Below are 15899 nucleotides of genomic sequence, written 5' to 3'. Positions count from 1 at the left end.
GATCCGGCCACTGCACTCCAGCGGGCGACAGAGCGAGACTCCGTCTCAAAAAAAAAAAAAAAAAAAAAAAAAAAGATGAGTGGCAGAGTTAGGACTAAACTTTAGGCTTTCTGAATACTGACCCAGTCCCCTTACCCTGATTTGAGATTTAAAACAAAACAAAGACCTTCCTTTGACCCTGACCTCTGAGGAGCAGATACTTATAATATTATCAGTTTCTGCATCAAATTTCATTTCCCTCATTTCCCTCCCTCCCTCCCCCAACCCCTCATTCTTATCCAGTTCTCTTTTATTTCTCTGTCTTTCACCTGTGTAAACACGCTATTTTAGAAAGACCATGGGATTTGAAGTTGGACAGAAGTAAAGTTGAATGTCAGCTGTCCCACTTAGTATATGACTTAGAGTCTTTTACTTAACTTCTCCTGAGCCTCAGTTCTTCATCTGCACAATGGAAACACTAATATCTGGCCTCAAAAAGTCACTGTAAAAGTTAAATGAAAATACATGTAAAACACCTAGAAAATAGCAGTATTTGCTATACAGCAGTCCGCTACCTCTGCGATCCCACCATGTCTAGGCTTTGACCACCTTTGGGTTCAAGAGGTTGCTGAACTCAGTGAGGCACAGCCACACAACTGAAGTATCCAGATCCTTGCCTGGTCTACTTTTGCTTGTTGTCTTGATCCTTCCTGATTGCCAATTTAAGTTAATACAGAGCTCCAAACTCTGTCAAGTCCTCTAAAGAATGTGAGAGTCAAGCCTGCTACTCACCCCCTGAAGCTTCAAGATGTCAACACTCACACTCTCAGTCAGAGTAAGATGCCATCCAAAGCCGCCTACCTGTAGAAGTTTTCAGGGTGGCTTTTACTTATATCAAACACAAACAAAAAGAAATGGAAAACAGCAAGGCGGCCCAACAAAGACAAGGCTTTAGCTTGTCATCCTCTCATAAGTAAAGATGGGGCTACAGCCATGAGACTCTAACTCCTTTCCAGAATAACTAGTCAAACCAGCTTTACTTCGAGCTCTACCTCATCTCACCTCCAACCCCTTCCCCCAAAAGAAAAATCAGTTTCTTATGGACCGTGAAAGGCAGTATAGGAGAACCACTGAAAACTTCCCTGCCGGAGGCTCAGGAAGAAAGAGAGAAGACCATACAGCTAGGAAACTGTTGAGTGGCATTAGGGTGGGGGACAGAAGATACCACAAAGGGGCTGTTCGTGACTGGGTTAACCCTTGATCCTGTCAAATTAGTCCCACCTCCCGCATTCCTCACAGATGTAACATTAAAAGACTTGAGTGAAAGTTAACAGACCATGTCCTCCCTGAGAACATACCAGGAAACAGCCACTTCTAGAAAGATAGGAAGTAGGAGTGTGGAGAAAAGCAATGCACTCCAAGAGCTGCCTGCTGTCAGTCAGCCTTCACACTTCCACAGCCTAGACCAAGTAAGGATCCTGGGGTCCTTAGCAACCCTTCAGTAAAGCAAGAACTTGTCCCATGGAGGGTATGAGAAGAAATAGGAGGGCGTGGCGAGCCAGAATAACATGCCATGATTGTTCAGCAAGTTGATAAAAGAATATAAAGAATGTGACAAAGAGTCTGTCCATCACTGAAAAAGAATAGAGAGAGATGCAGTGTGAGGAAATTTCCCTCTGATTCTGTCATGATTTGCTGAGTGTTTTCAAACCTATCAACCTCAACTCTGTGAGCTTCTCTCTCCCTCCTCCCTACCCCCACCACTGGAAGCATGGCTGAGCCAAGAGGGAAAAAGCTGGTACAGCAGACTAGAAGGGCTCACTGTGACCAAAAAAGAAAAAAGTTGGGTTTTGGACAGAGGGCAGGGCAGTCAATGAATGAACAAAGGGGCAATGGCACTTGAATGAGGCAGTCCAAAAGGTAGGCCTCAAGTAACTGGTGCTCTTGGGTGGGGGATGGGAACCAAAGACTTGACATAAAAGAAGGACAGCCTAGATGCATGAAAAATGTGTCTCTGTTGCTACTAGGCAGTACTTGTGTTGTGATATGGTACAGTCATAGACTCACAGTGAAAGAGGAGGAAGTGGAAGTGAAGTCAAAGGGGAGAGGTTAGAGTTCACTTTGAGAGATCAAGTCATCTTGACTTTTGCAACTTTAGTGCCTGGTCAGGATGGCTATCTGACCAAGTAAACTTGCCAGTGTGATGTGAGGAAGAATGGATCATCCGTTGCAACACTAATGCATAAGACAATGTTTCCACTTGGCCTATTTGTACTGGATGGGGCAAAGAGGTATAAGGAGACAAACCTCTACCCCTTCCCAGTCCTTGGAACACAATCTTTAGCCAGAAAAAATAGTAACTCAACTTATTCATTAATGATTTTATTGGATTATGTGTGAAGGGAGTATTTCAGGGAGCACCAGGAGACACAATTTTGGCTTCATAGAAGCTGAGTGAAAGTGATCTTGACTGACATAACCAATATAAAAAGGTTACTTGCTGATTACAAGATAACTCTCAGAGTAACCCGGAATTCAGTTTCAGAGGGAAATGTAACCATGTACATACATCTGGTCCCAGCATCAAAGGTATGAACACCTTGGGCACTAATGGTAGTAGAATCCCAAACTCCCCCAGAACTGTGTAACAGAGCTATCTAGAGCACTTTCTGTTCCTAACTAATGAATGCATTGTTTCCCAAGAATACCTTCTATAAATAAGCAGCTTGGAGCTTTGAATTCTGTTTCCTGTAGATAGGACATTATAAATGATAGTTAGGTTGTGTAATTTAATCAATGATACACTATGGATTAAATAGGCTTCTCCAGAACTGTTCTGAACGTAACCATTATAAATAACATTGTGTCAGTGAAGACATGTTTCCTAGACCTCTACACTCTCTTCCTTAGACCCCTTACCCTTCAGTAATAATATAGATTAAACCGTACTCCAATCCACTCCCTGATCAAGGCTTTAGTAGTAAGGAAAGATATTTTTCCAGCTCAGATGACAACTGGTAAATGTGGGGAGATGGGGAGAAAGAGGCTGTGGATGCAAGACCTCCAGCAGGAGTCACTCGTGTGTGTATTCCAGGTACAGACAGAAGAACCCAGAGCTGAAGGATGGCAGCAACAGCAGAGGCTTTTCCCATCAGTGTCAGTGGCAGCATGCAGGGAAATAGGTATCTGACAGTGGATAGGGACAGAGACTGCTGTCTCTATATTCCTACATAGGGGCTCCATAAATTGAAAAGTGTATGGTACATATGGTTAGCATCTTCCATCTTAGAGACAACTATTCTTTCCAGAAGGGGAAGAAATTAAGTTCAGAGAGGTAAAAAGGAAATAAAATAGATCTGGAATTCTGACTTTGACACTATTCATTGAATGCCATTTCCTTCTTCTATTACACAAATTCCTTCTCTGTAACTTAATAATCTCTTTGTTTAAACATATATGTTCCTTGAAGTCAGGGCTTATGTCTTCTCTCTCATCTCCCCTACAATGCCTTTACCAAGGCTGGCCAGGGCTAGGGGCAGAGGGAATTCTAAATAAATAGTAGGACATGAAATGTGTCCCTCCCAAATCTATTATGTGGCTGTCCCAGATGCCTTCATAGTGACCTTAGGCAGGTATGGCTTAATAGCAGCACAGCTACTTCCACTAAAACATTTTGACACTGGGCCTTGGTATGACATGGCCACCAGAAACAGCCAAAGTGATCTTCAGCTGTATTTTTTTTTTTAAATAATGTTCATACTCATCTGTGGTCAGATTCTCCTCAGTTACACTATTCGGCTGTGGGATCCATAACTTAAGAGGAACATGGACAAGCTGAAGTGCATCATGAGTGGGAGGAGGAAACAGGAGGAGAGGCTGGAACCTACATCCCATAAGGAAAAGCTGAAAGAGCAAGGGCTCTCCTAGAAAAGTGAAACAAGATGATATAATAGTTGCCTTCAGGTATTCCAAGGGCTGTCCCAAGACAGAGGAAGCACCCTTGTTCTGTGTGATGCTATCCAGAGGATATAGCTAGGACCCATAGATGATAGCTAAAAGGAAAATGATTGCAGCTTAACAAAGGAAAAGCTGTCCACAGTCAAAACTTTTCAACAACAGAATGGATACGCTTAGAAGGGAATGAACTCTCCTGTGACTACTGTAGAACAAGCTCAGGGGCACTGCACAGGAGGCTCATGAAATGGTTAAGATTAGACTAGGTGACTTCTAAAAGGCTGTCCTCACTCTGAGATTCCTTGACTCCAGGTCTCTACCAAGAACAGAATTAGTCTGGGAGCCCTGAGTTAAGTCTGCCCCTTGGTGCTTGAGGGGTAGAGGGGCAAGCAGTGAGAGCAGCTCTTCCCATAATCCCTGCTGTTCTTCATTAACTTTTCTCAGATGGGTCAGCATCTTTTTTCCCCTAGTTCTAAAGAAGCCTAGCTATAAAAGCCATGATGTACCCTCCAGATAATCATCCATAACCTCCAATCTCAAATCTGAGTCTCTCTTTTTTCTTTAAAGAAATTCCTGGGGAGGGGCTTGGGGAGGGCAAGGGGGGAAATCATTTTAATTTTTTAAGGGACAATGTTCAAGTGTCTTCCAGCTGGAGTTGAATTATTTTCTTTGTGTGAGGTTTTGGAAAGGGAAAATCCTCTAATAGGCTTGACCTTTTTTAACTTCAGCAAGCATACATGTGGCTCTCAATGGGGTACCAGGTGTATTATGAAAACTCAGCAGGGCCAAAAGTAGTATCGACTCAAAGCTCAGCCAAGGGTTATCAGCTCCACCACCCACCCTTCTTGCTCCACCTCCCTCCAACCTTTTTTGTATCTCTCTGATGGATTTCTAATCCATGCCTCAAAATGCCCTGTACTTTCTGGGATAGGGCAGCAGCTGGGAAACTGAGGTAGTGGACATCTTTGGTGATTCTAGAGGCAGAAATGAGGAGGGGATTCATGTAGGTAACCAGGCTGAGCTAAGCTCCAAAGACGCATACCCTACAAAGTAGGTCCCTTGTGAGTGCCAGGCACTGATCTGTAACACAGCTCAAAAGATTTCACAGGAACTCTCATTGTTCATATAATACCACCTCTGCACCCAACAAGAATTCAAAATCACAGCCACATTTACTTCCAGCCACAAGACAACCTCAATCTGAGTTTATCCAGATCCTCTTGAAGTCTCAACTTCCTCTCTGTGTGCTTCTAGAAATAAGGTCAGACTAGGAATGGGATACAGACTAAAACAACTTAATGAGCACACCCTGCCACTGTCCTAGGCTAAGGACAGCAAACAGTATTAGTTTGCCTAATTCATTGTCACATCATCTGTGATAATAGAGATGGGGCAGTTAAGCCTAGCCTCCACTCTGCAAATAGCGATTTGGGTCTAGAGAGGGTAAAATTATAAAGCGATATCAGAGCACATCAAGTGGATGGGGGTAAAGCTTCTTTCTCCTCCAGGCTACTCCCCTATCCCACCCTGTTTTGTTCCAGGGCAGTAACTAGCCCCCCTTGCTTCACTATGCCAGATAGAAACATCTACCATAAATGAGCCAAGGAAAGGGAAAATATGTAGCATGAGCCTACATATCATCAGACACATCTAATTATCCCCATTCCATCCAGACAGTACTCCTGGGTCAATGAGGTACTGTAACATGTTAACCAAAGGAATCAATAATGCCGATGTCATGGACCCTATATTCCTTTAGCGGTCATGTATCTTTTACTTGTGACCATGATCTCACTCGAAACACCACAATATAGGGAAACATCATAAACTATCCCTTATTATTTAGGATAATCAATAGCATTTTATTTTTTAGAGGTGGGGTCACACTATGTTGCCCAATTATGGTACACTACAGCCTGGAATTCCTGGGCTCCAGGGATTCCTCCTACCTAAGCCTCCTGGGTAGCTGGGACTACAGGTGCAAGACACCACATCCAGCAACAGTTATTAAAAAATTTTCTCTTTCTTTGCCACTTGATTGTCGGGGAGAGACTATACAAGTGTCCATAAATCAGGCAGTTGAATTCCCCATATTCAAGGAAATCATAGGAACCAGCAGGAATTGATGATTTCCCCAACTTGATCATTTCCTGGTCCAAAGGGTCTCCCATGACAACTATGAACTAGACTTTCACAATGCATGCCCTCTTCTCCCACTAATTGCTACTTTTTCAAATTCCCCCACTCCCCAGATATCTCCACTTGTGCCATAAGATATCTCTGAGCATGAATGCCACACCATCCCTGATGCAAACCGTTTCTGGTTTTTTTTTCTGCAAAGGAGGTTCTCTGCCATTTTCCACCATGGTTCCTGCACCTTACCTCTGTCTCTCCCTGACCTGAGATCATCACAAGTGATTTGGAGTCATCAAAATAGTCCTTTCCTACTCTGAACTCAGACACCATCAGAGTGTACGTACAACCCAATCCTCACTTAGTGTGGAATTACAGGCTGGCAAGGAAAGGGACACCGCATTAGGAGGCTAATAAGATGACATACATCCCTGAAAGTTATTGCCCTGTACTCCTTCACAAACCACAGTACTAGCAGAGGAATCGGAAACTCTCTTAGTAGGACTGCCATTGACTCTCCATATGATAGACATAGATAAGCCACTGAATACATCAGTCTCAGTTTTTCCATCAGTTTCTCCACAATCTTTCCTGACTGCCTCACAGTGTGGCTGCAAGAGTAATGAAATAAAGGATGAGGAAGCACATTGTAAATAGTAACACTGTATGCAAATGAAGCAAAGTTTCATTTTCCTCACTCTGCAGCAACACTTCTGAGGAGAGCCAGAGCCAGCATAAAAGATTGGCTATTTGGTCAGGCACATGGTGGCTCACGCATGTAATCCCAGCACTTTGGGAGGCTGAGGTGGGCAGATTGCTTGAAGGAGTTCGAGACCAGCCTGGACAACATTGTTAAACCCCATCTCTACCAAAAATACAAAAAATTAGCCAAGCGTGGTGGCGTGTGCCTGTAGTCCCAGCCACTTGGGAGGCTGAGGTGGAAGGACTGCTTGAGCCTGGGAGGCACAGGTTGCAGTGAGCTGAGCTGGCACCATTGTACTCCAGCCTGAGTCACAGAGTGAGACCCTGTCTCAAAAACAAACAAAAAAAATGGCTACTAGATTGTCATAGTATCATTTAAAGACCACCCACTTGAATGTCACTTTAGACATGGAGATGCCTAGACCCAGGTAGGGCAAGTGATATACCTAGGATTCCAGAAATAGAGAGTGGCAGAAAAAGGATTAGAACCCAAGGTTTTAATCTGCCAACCCAATTATCTTTCTATTCCCTTCCACCCATCCCAATCAGTTTGTACAGACTAAGAAGGCTGTTTTCAAGGAGAAAACTATTTTGTTCTGAATCATAAAAGGAAGTAAAATTAAGGTTTAAAAATGAAGAGAGAATTAATGAAATATGCCAAAACAGTGTCTTGTCAAGAAAAACACAATACAGCCAATCACTGTGCTTAAAAAATACTATGGTCCCCTTTTATACTGCTGAGGCCAACCCAGTTATAACTGACTTTTACTGTAAAGAACTAGGCTATTTAGGAGGAATGGGAGAAATAATTTTACCCCTTGCATATCTAAATAAATGCATGTCATAATGAGCCTTCACATAATAGGGGTCAACTGTACATTCAGTGGAAAGGGAATCATTACAAGGCACCCTGCCTCTCAACACACGGAGCACTTCCTCTACAGCTTGGCCAAGGAAACCCTCATCTACCCTCAAATAATCCCCCAGCCAGACCACAAATTGCTGGATGCCCCATACTTAGTAACACCCCCTGCCATGCTCTCACTGGCTCACAAAATAATCCAGGACCACAGCAGCAAGCACTCTCTGGGGTGCTTCTCAAGATGGGTCAGCTCTGGGCAGAGCTGAAAAATGACCTCTTCAAGGCAGGTTGTCTAGGCAGACTGTGGAAATTCTGTGGGCGGTGTGAGGAGAAAAAGAAAGGGAGAAACTGCCAGACCATGGAGGGCTGCATATCCCATTGTGACCTTGGTGGAAAGAGGGGGGAGAGGAGGAGCTTGATTAGAAGAAATTCCTGAAGGCCAGGATTCCCCTCACCAAAGGAGTTGAGTGCTTTTGTTAAAAAACAATAATAATAATAAATAAAGCATATAACTTTCTCCAGAGAACACTGGAGGGAGACTGCCTCAGAAGGGGTTGTGACGGTGGATGACAAAGGCATCTCAGGCTGGCTAAAGTACATGACAAGTATGGGGGAAAGGGTGCTAGATGAAGATCTGGGCTAGTTTGGGGAGGCTAACGATCAGAGGGGTCCCTGCCAGCCCCCCAAAATGTTGCCTCAGCATACCTCAGACTCCTCAATCTGATTGGTACACCCATGGCAACACTACAGGGTTCCTAAGAGTGTGGGCCCCAAGACCTGAAGGATCCCATACACTGGAAGTCAACCAGCGGCTCCAATGCAAGGCAAATGCCTCAAAATGCCGCACAGGTTATTGTGGGTGTGTGTTACGGGATACATTTGCTGAATCCTCTGCTGAGATGTGACCAATGTCGAACCCCACCCCCACACCCCCCGCAAAAAAAAAAAAAGTGATATTTGTTCCCTGCTGAAAAGACACATCTTTCTATCTCCAGCCTGAACCCACATCTACAACTTCAACTGCCATTTAAGCGGGTTGGAAGGGGGAGGGCTTTTCGGATTTGAGGATTTAAGAGAAACAACAACAAAAAAGTGGAATAAAGTTCGTGAAGTCCGTTCACTTGGCAATCTGGCACCTCAAGGTGAGTCGTTCCACAAGTCACTCTTCCTGGTAACAGCTCCAGCTGCCCCTTCCCCTCGCCCTCACCCCTACGGGGGAGGCTCGCTTTGGGGGTTCTGGAGCACTCAGGAGAGCTCCTCTCTCCTGTCCTCAGCTGCAACTTGGCTTCCAGCAGATCACAGACTCCTAAAACAAACAAACCCTGGCGGCGGCGGCGGCGGTGGCGGCGGCGGCGGCGGCAGCAGCAGCAGCAGCTCCAGCACAGCTGCGCTCCATGGCGCAAAAGTTTCCTCCACACTTCTCAACGTGCAGGAAATCTCGCCGGCGCTGGGGCAGGACTCTGGAGGGAGGGAGAGGCCGAGCCGAACCGGCGGCAACAACGCCCCAAGAGCTGAATGGATCTGTGCGCGTCGGCCGTGGGAAGTGAGGCTGGCAAAAGCCACCAATGCCTCATCTCCGTTCCCACACCGGCCCCTAGCCCTGCAACCTGCCTGGGAGGGACGGCCCGCCCGACGATGGAGGGGCCAACACTGCCAAGAGAGCTGCCAAGCCGCTATGACTGTCCCTTCAGTCCTTCACTGTCCCGTAGGGACGCAGGGGCCTCCAAGGAGAAATCCCCAACGGCCTCCACTTCCTCCAGCCCAAACTGAGGAGAGTAGCGGCCCCGACGTGGGGGAGCAAGGGCTGCCCCAGCGCCCTCGCGAGTGTGTCTGCGCGCAAGGCTCTAGCTGGGGGCCAGTTGTGCTCCCAGCTCGTGTTCCAGCCACCCTTAGGGGATGTCTGCACCTGGACTGGTGGCAAGACCCCTCCGTGCCGTTCAGAGGGGCTTTCACTCCTAGCCCTAAGTTTCAAAGTTGGCCTGAGGGCCCCGTTCAGCGGCAGCCTTCGCACCCGCTTGTCCATTCAAAATTGGGCGCCGTTAGGACAGGAGCCGCCAGTTCTTACCTTAGACACTGTGAGCGGCTCGCAGTGTTCCAGACCCCCCTTAAGGGTGAAGCCCCAGGGTGCCCCCCCTTGCAGCTGCACAGGGACGTACTGGAAGGACCCAGGCCGGTTCTCCATCCTTGGCTGGGCTCAGGCGCCGCCGGGCTCCTTTTCCGAGGGGGCTACGTTGCCTCCGCCCCCAGCAGCTCCGCCACCATCGCCCTCCAGCTCTACGCCACCCCGCACCGCCCTGCTCCGCCTACTCTCCCGGCTGGAGACGCTCAGGCAGCGAGCGAGCGCAAGGAGGAAATGACACGGAGCTGGAGAAAGGGGGAGAGAGGGGGGAAAAGGAGAAGGGAAAAAAAGAAAAGAAAAGAAAGAAGGAGAGGCGGAGGGATAGCGTGTAATGGACAAGAAAACGGAGCAATGGGGAAGGGCAGTCACTGGGACCTCGCCTATAGGATCGCTGGGGAGTGGGAGCGAGGCGAGGCCTCACATCAATTGTTACATTGTTTCATTCAAGCAGGGCCCCTCTTTGGTCCTCCTCTTTACTGCCGGGTTCCCCGCCCCTCCAGCCAGTCCAGGCGAGGGGAGGTGAAAGTCGTTAGTGTGGACGGCCCGCGTGGCTGAGTGGGCTGAAACGCTGGTTTCCTGATTACCGCGTTCATGTTTCTCTGACTGCCTTTTTCTTCTGAAGGTCCCGAGAACGGAGATCTGGGAGGGTTAAAAGGCTGCTAATTTGGTGGACCTTGCCTAGAGGGGTGGAAAGCAAAGCAAGCAGGCCAGCGGACACAGTGAGGCTGTGTGTGTAGGCTGTTCTGTGTGTACGCGCTAGGTGTGTGGGGTGATTATGAAACTTTGCCCCAGAGCATAGTTTAAATAAAGAAGCACTTTGAGGATGCCCCCTGCTCCGGCTTCCCCGCACCCTGGCTCAGTGTTGGCGTCTATGGGTAGCACTGTGCTTGTGTATGTTCCAGTCATCTGGAGTTCCTGGCACGGCCTTGCACTTGCCCCACTGAGATGAGCAAGCCAGCAATCAGCAAACTTTATGACTAGCAGTATTGTCTCTAAACAAACCTACAGGAAAGAGCATCCATTGATAAGCTGGCCAATTAATAATGTTGTGCCTTCGGGAAGAATCAGCTTTTAGACTGAGTCCAGAACATCTCTGCACATCTGTTCGAGCTTGACCTTGTAATTTCTGAGCTGGGCTTTTATAACAGACCAAACAGCCACAATAATAGTCCTGAAAAGCGAATTTGTTACTGAATCTTGTGCTGATTTCTCTGCCTTCACTTGGATAGGTTATCTTCTCTGAGGTGTTTTCTCTGGAGCCACATGCGGGCAGTGAATTTTTAAAGGGCCTCGCACTAGCGGAGAAAGTGTTGACAACTCAGTTGTGACTCAACAGGATGTTCCCACTCTGTCTCGCCTGTTCAGTCTCTTCCCCGTTCTTGTGCAGCTTCTTCTTCATGGCCAACAAACACACTGCGGCCACTTCCTTCACAGCCAGCTTTCTGCGGTCAAGGTTTCCACTCTGTACTTCTACTTCCTCACCTGTCACTGCCTCTTCAACACACTGCAGCCTGCGGTGTGCTGCAGCATGCCACTGAAATGTCTCTCAAAGTCACCCCCCTGCATCAATCCTTTTTTCTCAGCCCCCCGGACTGTCTGCATATTACCCTAACTTTTCTGTAATAAAATGGCAATTTAGGTGTTTATAGCCTGCCTTTTTAAAGTCCTTAGAGATGATTCACATGGGAAACCATCCTCGATCTTTTAGGCTTTTATACCTACAAAGACCGTCTTGATCATGTTTATTGTTTTATATTTTCCTTACTTGAAAGCAGAAAATTTGATAAAATGGCAACTCGTTGATTCTTACTTGTGTTAACCTATGTTATAACATTCATTTGCCCTGCCCCACCTTGAAACTAAGCATTTTTTTCTTTTTTGGATAATATTTCTATGTCACTTGGTAGAACCCAGCGTGTTTCAGTCCCAGCATATCTGTAAAGTTCAGTTCACAGGATATATAGTCATCACTCAAGGACTATTAGAATTATGTGTCTAGACTAGAGGAAAGACATTTGGAAGCAGTAGACACACATCTGAGCCCTGGTCTTGTCACTAACTAGATGGGTGACCTTGGGCAAATCACTGAGCTAACTCTTTTCAGTCTCCTGTTCTTCCTCTGTAAACTTTAGCTAATAAGCCCTGACTTTCCTACCTCCCAGGCCTGTTGAGAGACTAAGATGAAATAATACATATGAAAACGCTTTGGTAAGGAAAAAGTAAACATCATCTCGCAACCTTATTATGAAAGCAAGCACTGAGCTAGCCTTTAACTGATCTATTTTCATTCCAAGCCTTACTCTACAATGATGTCTTGTTGCACTCTTCAGTTTATCCTTTTCATCATTACAGCAGAACATGAATTACCTAGCTTCTTGTACAAACAGTGCATAAGTAGTAGATATTTTGAACATAAGGTGACTAGATTATCTTGCTTCTTTATTGATAAAAATCAGTGCTGCTAGCAGGCATCTCATTCTTCTTTGGAAGTATGCAGTTAGTGGGAGCATGATTGCATAGTGGAAAGGGTACAGGGTTGAACTTGAGATGCCTAGATTCTAAGCTAGTTCTGCCATTAATTCACTGTGCGATATTAAGCATGTCACCCTCTCTGTAAACTGAAGGAGTTGAGCGACTTGATTTCTTAAGTTCCTCTACAGTTTGCAAATTCTGTGACTACTTCCTGGCAAGTGCCTAAACGTAGTATATGTGCGAACAAACTCTTGATGATAGAGTTGAACCAAGTAAAAATAAAGCAATGGAGAACATTTGAGGGGTATATTACTGTGTGTGTGTGTGTGTGTGTGTGTGTGTGTGTGTGTGTGAAGTGTGCATGCACACGCTGGAGCCATCAGACAGATGATAAATTCATTCTAAAGTATGTTAAATTGCCTGTGGGGAAAAGGTGGAAAGTCCACTAGGCAGGTAGAAATAGGAAACTGCACATCAAGGAAGGGGTGGTGATTGATAATACACATTTGGATGATAACTGAAGCCATTATTTGTGGTATATAATCTCACCCAGAGAAATTAGAATCTCACCCAGAAAGTAGAATCCTGGATTATGCTAATATTTAAAATATTATGCTAACATTCAAAAGTCAGGAAGGATAACAAAAGACCCACAAAGGAGTAGACCCAGGAGGTGGGCAAAAGGCCAACCAGGGACAGATAAATTAAAACCAGGCTAGGTACTTCCACCTCATTAAACATTCCTCTCAGGAATCTTGTATTCATTCAAAATCTATTGACAAGTTTACATTTTTAGAAGAGGGAAGACTGAAATAGGAGTCCTTCTCTGAACTTTTTTTTAAAAAAAACTTCCTTGGTTGAATCTTTTTTTAAAACTCAAATTTGAATACAATTTTCCTCATCGCAGTGCCTCTAGCTTTTTTGCTGTCGTTATCAGTTTTTTTTTAATTTTTATTTTTTGCTCCCCGGTGGGATCTAATCCACCTCCTTTTTGAAAGAGGAACCTTTTGAGATTCTAGAGAACCTTATGCACTCTCTCCCTGAAAGCTACACATGTTCACTCAATGCTGTATATAGTTTGGGCTGAGACGTATAGACCCTAGCTTCAGAATCCTTGCTCTAGGCTTGGCGTGGTGACTCACGCCTGTAATCCCAGCACTTTGGGAGGCCGAGGCGGATGGATCACCTGAGGTCAGGAAAAAAAAAATACAAAAATTAGCCAGGCGTGGTGGCATGTGCCTGTACTTCCAGCTACTTGGGGAGGCTGAGGCAGGAGAATCACTTGAACCCAGGAGGTGGAGGTTGCAGTGAGCTGAGATTGCACCACTGCACTCCAGCCTGGGCAACAGAGTGACACTCCATCTGAAAAACAAAAACAAAAATATCCTTGCTCTGGAAAAAGACAAGATTTGTTCTTTTTGTGTATGTGGTAAAAGCAAAAAACAAAACAAAACAAAAAACAGGACAAAAAAACACACATATCATGAAGTCTACTCTCGTACCAAATTTTTAATTGTACAGAACACTATTTATAACTTTATGTACATTGTTGTACAGCAAATCTCTAGAATTTCTTCATATTGCATAATTTAATCTATATAAATTGAACAAGAACTCTCGCCTCGCACCCAGCCTGTGGCGACCACTATTCTACCTTCTGCTTCTATGAGTTTGACTATTTTAGATACCTCATATAAGTGAAATCATGTAGTATTTGTCTTTCTGTGACTGCCTTATTTCACTTAACATAATGTCCTCCAGGTTTATGCAAGTTATCTCATATGACAGGATTTCCTCTTTTTTAAAGGCTGAATAATATTCAATTTCATATAAAAATACACATTTTTTCTTTATTCATTCATCTGTCAATGAGCATTTCTTCCAGATTTATTGAGGTATATTTGAAAAATAAAATTGTATATTTTTAAGGTGTACAATATAATGATTTATATTTGCGTACAGTGTAAAACGATAACCACAATCAGCTAATTAACGCATCCGTCACCTCACAGCTGCCATTTTTTGCATGTGTGTGGTGAGAAGACATAAAATCTACTGTCTTAGCAAATTTCAAGTATAAAACACAGCATTATTAACTATAGTCACCATGCTGCACATTGGATCCCCAGAACTTATTGATTTTATAAGTGAAGGTTCGTACCATTTGACCATCATATTCCCATTTCCCACCCCCCAGTCATATAAGTGAGATCATGCAGTAATGCAGTATTTGTCTTTCTGGTTTTGGCTTATCTCATTTAGCATAATATCTTCCCAGTTCATCCATTTTGTCGAAAGTGTCAGGATTTCCTTCTTCTTTAAACAAAGGGGTACACACACGTGTATATAGAGTTGTGCATCACTTAATGATGGGGATACATGCTGAGAAATGCATTGTTAGGCAATTTCATCATCGTGTGAACATCACAGAGTGTACTTACACAAACTTCTATGGTATAGTCTACTACACGCCTAGACTATGTAGTATATAGCCTATTGCTTCTAGGCTATAAACCTGTATGACATGTTGCTATACTGAATACTGTAGGCAATTGTAACACAATGGCAAGTATTTGTGTATCTAAACATATCTAAACCTAGAAAATGTACAGTAAAAATATAGTATAAACGATTAAAATGGCACATCTGTAAAGGGCACTTATGAAGGGAGCTTGCAGAACTGAAAGTTGCTCTGGGTTAGTCAATGAGTGAGTGGCGAGTGAATGTGAAGGCCTAGGACATTCCTGTACACCACTGTAGATTCTATAAATAATGTACACTTGAGCTACACTAAATTTATTTAACATTTTTTTCTTTCTTCAATAATAAGTTGACCTTAATGTATTGTAACTTTTTTACTTATAAACTTTTAGATGTTTTTATTTTGTAATAACACCTAGCTTAAAACACAAACACATTTTATAGTTATACAAAAATATTTTCTTTATTATATTATATTATTATATATTATATTATATTATTATATATATTATATTATATATATTATATATTATATTATATTATTATATATTATATTATTATATATATTATAATATATGTTATTATATTATCCTTATTCCATAAACATTTTTCTATTTTTATTTTTTTACATTTTTAAACTTCTGGTTAAAAACTAACACACAAACCCTCAATTTAGCGTAGAACTACACAGGATTAGAATCATCAAGGTGTCACTAGGTGATAGGACTTTTTCAGCTCCATTATGATCTTATGAGACTCCCATTGTATATTCAGTCAGCTGTTGATCAAAATATTATTACGTGTCACATAACTGTGTATGCGTGTGTGTGCATGTGTGTGTATACAAAACATTTAAAATCAATTCTTCCATCAACAGATTCTTAGATTATTTCCATATTTTGACTACTGTGAATAATGCTGCAATGAACATGGCAGTGCAGACATCTTTTCAAAATACTGATTTCAATTCCTTTAAATATATACCAAGCAATGGGATTGCTGGATCATATGGTAGTTCTATTTTTATTTTTTGAGGAACCTCCATACTGTTTTCCATAATGGCTGCAGTAATTTACATTCCTGCCAACGGTGTACAATGTATGAGGGTTTCCTTCTTTACATTCTTGCCAACACTTGTTATCTCTATAGAGTTATCACTATAGAAAACCACCCAGCTGCAAAAATAAACAATAAAAG

The 15899-nt window shown here is 43.7% G+C and overlaps 1 protein-coding gene across 2 annotated transcripts in view; it reads right to left on the bottom strand.

The window, feature by feature from the left end:
• Positions 1-9960, bottom strand: part of SHROOM4 (shroom family member 4) — a 234731-nt gene extending 224771 nt beyond the window's left edge. Inside the window, exon 1 of one of the 2 annotated variants that reach the window (XR_002728284.1) lies at positions 9696-9838. Coding sequence is in view for 1 of the 2 variants with exons in the window: in XM_023198675.1 (XP_023054443.1) it covers positions 9696-9812 (117 nt within the window). In the remaining variant the exon portion in view is untranslated. Of the gene's footprint in view, positions 1-9695 lie in introns of both variants that reach the window. The other variant, XM_023198675.1, reaches the window with a different exon arrangement.
• Between the last annotated feature and the right edge of the window lie 5939 nt (positions 9961-15899).

Source organism: Piliocolobus tephrosceles, chromosome 12, assembly GCF_002776525.5.
Source record: "Piliocolobus tephrosceles isolate RC106 chromosome 12, ASM277652v3, whole genome shotgun sequence".
NCBI lineage: Eukaryota > Metazoa > Chordata > Mammalia > Primates > Cercopithecidae > Piliocolobus > Piliocolobus tephrosceles.
Note: the sequence above shows the minus strand (reverse complement) of the source record. Positions and strands in the feature narration are given on the sequence as shown.